The following is a 5,865-nucleotide window of genomic DNA, read 5'->3' on the forward strand; positions in this document are numbered from 1 at the left end:
TTAGATATAAGATATATATAAATAGATAAAAATTGTGTAGTATTTAACTATTTATACAATTGTTTTTTTTCTTTTAATCATGACATAGGCATTCTATCATTGGGGCTAAATAGTGTTCAAGCTTTAAAGGGTAACAACACCTATTAATGTATTTGGATTTTTTTTAGCACAAATAAGAAAATGTAAAATTAGAAATTTGACTTTATAATTGTTTAAATATTATCTTGTATGTTTATTTGAAAATTTATGATTAAAAGTTAATTTTTTTAGATATTAATTAGTAAATTGTCCCAAATCAAGAATAATCCCTTATTGTTGTATAAAATTGATTAGACTCGTTCAAAATTAGTTCAAACTAATTTGAAACATAACTAATTCAAACTACTTTGCAGTCATAGGCTTCGAAGGTGTGCGCTTCCTATAACAGGATCGAGGATGTCTAGGGTAGGCAGCTAGCCTTGATTAGAGGCAGTTGTTGTGGGTGAACTTGTTTTGTTAAGGCAAGTGATGTTCATGATGCATAATGGCCTAGACAAGTTCTTTAGAGGAGCTCGTAGAGGAAAGTTACAACCCTTGGTCCAATTTCCTAGCGCGTGTTTGTACACTTTGATCTCCACAAGAGGGAGTAGAGATTCCCTCATAGACTAGTGTCAGCTTTGCGGAGTCATGCTTCCTTCAAGAGAGTATTGCTTTGACCACATAATCCCACTGATCGAGTTCCATAAAAGGAACTTATTAAATAGCATAGGAGTTACTGACATAGACCTATATAGATATATATTTGATACTCTATCATGATAAGATTAAGAAATGACATTCACTTAATGAATTATGTTTTATTCAATCATAGTCTATCTTTCATCATTATGTTATTAAGTTAGATGTATCCATCACTTCTAACATATCTTAACTTTTTTTAAATATAGTTTTTTCTTCACAATTGAGAATTGTTATCCTTGAGTTTAGAGTATTTTATCTTTATATTAAGAAATTTGTGAAATAGTTTATTCATCTTGATAATAATAGTACATTCTCAAACAAATACCATCACATAATCATAGTAAAACATTTACCTAGCTAACTAGCTAGTGCTTTCTTTTGAGGCAATGATTTTTGTTGGCATCATACATAATAAAGGTCATATGGGCATCCAATGCAAGCACAATGATGCCACCATAACCCAAGCTAACCATTAAAACATATTAAAGAAGAAGAAAAAAAAAAACACACACACAAGGTTAGCTAGACCATGTGGTTCATTTCCATGTGAATATATATTGATAGTACATGTTAATTATAAGCATTGAAGACTGATAGTCTCATGCACTGATTCAGGCATCCCATCCTGTAGGCAAGAAATTGGAGGAATCGTAAGGGTCTGCATCTCTCCATATGCATTCCAGCAAAAAGGATCATCAATAAGCTCCCCTTGGAAAGGAAGTAGCTCCACCTCCGACATGGTAATATTGGTGCAAGGCACTGAGTCGCTGCAAGCGAAGTGTATGGGTGGAGCCCTCACATCATATGTGCCTTTAATATTAGTATAAAAAACATTCGTCACATAGACGGCAGAAGTTTGATTTCTGCACTCTTTGCTCAAACAATAGTATTGATCTATTATTATACAGTTCTTCACATTATCCATATAAACTGAATCAAATGTGATGTCTGATACTGATCCCATGCCTCCTTGCCATGTTTTGATCCGCACTCCGTTGTCGGAGTTTCTTATCACTGCGTTTCTCACTGATATGTTGGACACACAAGCCTCTGAGTTCTGCATGCCTAGGCTACCGATGCTGTCATCCATCAATCATACCCTTTCAAACATTAGTTTAACATTCAAATATTTTACTAGTTATAGAGCTATTATTGATTCCATCTTTTTTTATATGTACATTTAGATCAATTAGAGCAAATTCAACATACATCATATACGCAAGATTCGAACCTAAAACCTCTTGGTTGGTAGCCAAAACTCTCAACCAACAGACCAAGATGAGCCACATTAATGATTCCATCATGAGTGGATCCGATTTTGTCTTAAAGTCATTCAATCTGAACTTGAACCTCAAGTTTAGTCTAGTTAAAGTTTGACTTGATTCAATCGAGATTCAACTCAGATATGACTCATAAACTTTGATTCAATTATGAGTGAAAGAATTAATATCTATGGGTATATATTTTCTGCTCACATTGGCTCATTGACTTCGAATTGATTTGTGTGCGGTAAATAATCTTTGAGCCAAATTTGTTGTACTTACTAGTTAAATCATATTTTATCATTTAAAAAAAATTGTTTAATCCAGATAATTATTGTGATACAAATGAATGGTTGAAGTTAAACGCACCTAATTCCATGACCATGTCCACAAGTAACATTATAAATGTCCACATCCGAGCAGCCAGGTCCAATAGAAATACAGTCGTCCCCTGCAGCAGAAGAGAGGGGAGTTTGATCAGGCATCTTCAAACGGACCGACCTTACCAGAGGAGCATAAATGGAGGAACAAAGGTGAGCTGGGGAGAAATAGTACAAAATACCATTGCTGATCATGGAGTTGTATATGCCTACATATTTGGTATCCTCAATGTGGATTCCATCTGTGTTGGGACTGAGAGCAGGAGAGTTTATCGAAAGGCCTTCGATGTGAACTCCCTCACAGCCATCAAACTTGACGTGAAACTGAGGACTGTTTTCTATGTAAAGGTCTCTCACTGTCAGATTGGAGCTCATAAAGAACCTAATAAGCTGCAAGCAGAAAGAAAAATTAAAGGGGGTAAATAATAAAATGAAATTCAAAACTGTTTAAGGAAGATTAGTCTGCAATTCTTTCATACCGCAGGGCTGTCACAAGGTCCAGGCAATGTTGATCCATTTGGACCCTGCCCAGCATTTAGATAAATCATCAGTTCTGGCTAAAATAAGTGACTTTTTTTTTTTAAATAAATAGTCAGACGATAGAGCAGACTTACTCTGTGAGGCTTGCAAGGGAGATTCCACCATTCTTCGCCATTGCCTCGTATTGTGCCGGCTCCTCTAAAAGTCATGCCATCCACACGGTAAAAGACGAGCCATTGCCTCTTGCTATCCTTCTTAGGCCAGCATTTTGGGCCATCGGGAGGCATAAGTACTCCATCCACCTATATCAGCACAGATTAGAAACGTCTCGTTTGTTTCGGAGGTTGGGGGAAGTTTAAAAAAAAAAGGACTCGGAATGTGCTGATTACTTGGAAGATGAATTCGGGCTGGCAAGGACCGGAGAAGATTGTTGAGGTGATCATGAATACGCCATTAGATGGGACGAGGAGAATGCTGGAGTTTACTGCGCAGGCAGCTCTCCAAGCAGAACGAAAGGCCTCTGTGTCATCGGTGGAGCCATCTCCAACGGCCCCAAATGCTGTTACATCAAAGATGCACGGGTCGGAGCTTGAGTTATCTATGTCAAAGCTTTTCGCCGGTGGCTCAGCGGGAGGGGGAACTGGGGCCTCAGAAATCATGCCTCTTGTTTCTCTGTGATGCTTTGATTTATGGTTATGGAGTCTTGCATTCGAGCCTTGGAAGCATGATGGAAGAACTAAGATCACCATTGTAATATGTAATAGCCCATAAAGAGCTGCCATTGCTTATGCAAAGCAGAGTAATGGAATCTCGTGAAGACTGCGTGTAGGAGTCTTTGAGAATTCGAGAGATGGATTTTAGAATATGATAGGAAGGGGAAACCAGAAAGAAAGAATATTTGTTGGCTAATACAATCTGTGAGGGTTTTTAGCTGGAGGAAGCCATCGGCGAGGTGATGGGAGTCATGTTCTTGTTCATTAAACATCACTTTCTTGTGGGAGCCTAGTTGCTCACGTGAACCCATTATATGGCAAAAGGGGAAAAAATAAAATAAAATAAAATATGTTGTGTTTTGTGGTATGGGATTCTCCAACTTTGTTTGCTAATAAGAACCCAGGCTTCCACAATTTCACAGAGTAGTTTCTTATAAAATATTTTAACTGAGGGGAGGGATTTTTGGCGGTTAGTTGGAGTCACATGTGTATTCGAAATTGAAGGAGGGACATGAGAAGCTTCTAGTATTTCACTTTTTTTTCTTATTTTTTTTTTTAAAGTTGAGTAAGAAGCATAAATTTATGTGGGTAAATTTCTATCTCAAGACCTTGATATCATGATTCAGGATCTATATCAACTAGATTTATCACTTGCAATTGAATTTATCAAAGTAGCATCTTTCCTGCTAATGTTTAAACCCCGTACACAACTCTATAATCATTATTTATCCTCAACCTCAACTTATCAATATTATCAATAAATAATTGTTATCCTCTATGTAGTTTCTTTCTTTGTTTAGCGAGCATCAAAGGGAGTATATTTGATTGTTACCTAGCCATAACTATTTTGTTTTTTCTTGTGCATGTTCTTATAAATAACTCTATGATGACTATATAATATTGGTTAGATATGAGGGAGGCATGCATGCTTAATCATGTGCTCCCTCCAAATTTTTAATGTCTTTATACACAATAGATATGTGTTAATATAATAATGATAATAATATTTCATGTGGCCCTATTAAGAAAAAAAATTTAGCACTATCATTGTCTAAATGTGATCGGTAGTTCTTCTTGGTCTATGTATGTGTGTTACATTCTAGCAATTTATTTTTGATTGGGACAATACTATTGAATTTTGGTGTTATATATTTTTGTGCTCTAGGATATTTTGAAGGTTTTATTGGTAATGACTTATTTTCTTTTGTTATTGTTTACATATGGTGATTTAGTGGTTCCTTAGCATGCATGCTTAATTGGTAATGCTTGTTGAGCATTCTTGAATTGCTATTGAAGAGAAGTTCTAATATAATGATTGTTGAATTATTATATATGAAAAGGTGTTACCTACAGATTGCTAGATTATTGTAAATGAAAAGATAGTTATAAATTCAAGATAATTTTATTGCTTTGTGTAATCAATTAAATATTGTATTATATGTATTATTGGTGATTCACATGCTTAATGTACTTAAGCTTATTAGATAGAATTATTATTACACTTGTGTTTAAGATTATTGAATGCTAATTTCATATATTGTGAATATCTTTCATATAATTATAATACAAATTTTGTGAACATGAGCATTGAGTTGTTTGTTAATATGATGCATTATGCTCAAAACTCGTTAATTGCTACTATATATAAAACTTCCTTCATACACTCATAGCAAGAACAATTATTTCTTACTTGTAAATAAAAAAAATAAAAAAATAATATTGATTGCTTTTATATGCACAAATTTAAACACATGCTTTTAACATTTTAAAGCTATTATTTAGAAAGCATGTAAAATCAGCCGATACTTTTGATTCTTCTGGTAAACAAGTTAAACATTATATATCAATTATTTTCCAGAGGAGAAGAAAAAAACAAATGCCTGTTTTGAACAATTGAACACTTTAGGGGAAAGTAGTACACTAAATAATAATAAGGATAGAGAGGTGGAGCTCATTAAATAAATAGGCCGAGTGCCCGTGAATCATTCTTGTACTTTTGCAGCTTGTGGCCAATGTGAAGTCGTGGAGGAAAGCGGGGCCAAGTAAGTGACAATGGAATTTAACTTCACATTTTCGAGAGTTTCTTAATTCTTATTTAACTAATATTATGCTATGAGCAAAAGTGAACCCAGTCCCCCCGGCTCACCGACTAATATTAACGGCAAATGCAGTAATGCCAAACTATTGCCTGACCAAAGAGATCTACAAAATATATTATATTCATATTATCTTTTAACTCAAAATATGAACACAAGCACTAAAGATTTTTTTATTTTTTTTATTTTAATTTGAAACCCCCCAAAAGGGTAA

General features: G+C 34.7%; 1 protein-coding gene across 1 annotated transcript; it reads right to left on the bottom strand.

Moving 5' to 3' along the window:
* Positions 1 to 1,097: 1,097 nt before the first annotated feature.
* LOC110098657 (polygalacturonase At1g48100) lies at positions 1,098 to 3,802 on the bottom strand. Its single transcript, XM_020825553.2, has 6 exons — positions 3,232 to 3,802; positions 2,977 to 3,144; positions 2,842 to 2,886; positions 2,545 to 2,752; positions 2,352 to 2,433; positions 1,098 to 1,799 (listed from the first exon to the last, which is right to left on the bottom strand). The coding sequence occupies exons 1-6, from the start codon at positions 3,622 to 3,624 to the stop codon at positions 1,295 to 1,297; spliced, it is 1,401 nt and encodes a 466-aa protein (XP_020681212.1). The 5' UTR covers positions 3,625 to 3,802; the 3' UTR covers positions 1,098 to 1,294.
* Positions 3,803 to 5,865: the final 2,063 nt, after the last annotated feature.

Source organism: Dendrobium catenatum, unplaced genomic scaffold (assembly GCF_001605985.2).
Source record: "Dendrobium catenatum unplaced genomic scaffold, ASM160598v2 fragScaff_scaffold_753, whole genome shotgun sequence".
NCBI lineage: Eukaryota > Viridiplantae > Streptophyta > Magnoliopsida > Asparagales > Orchidaceae > Dendrobium > Dendrobium catenatum.

Coding starts and splice junctions, on each gene's coding strand:
- LOC110098657 (XM_020825553.2), bottom strand. CDS start 3,624: ATGGCAGCTCTTTATGGGCTATTACATATTACAATGGTGATCTTAGTT. Junction 3,145..3,231: donor AGCCCGAATTCATCTTCCAA/GTAATCAGCACA, acceptor GTGCTGATATAG/GTGGATGGAGTACTTATGCC. Junction 2,887..2,976: donor TCCCTTGCAAGCCTCACAGA/GTAAGTCTGCTC, acceptor AATGCTGGGCAG/GGTCCAAATGGATCAACATT.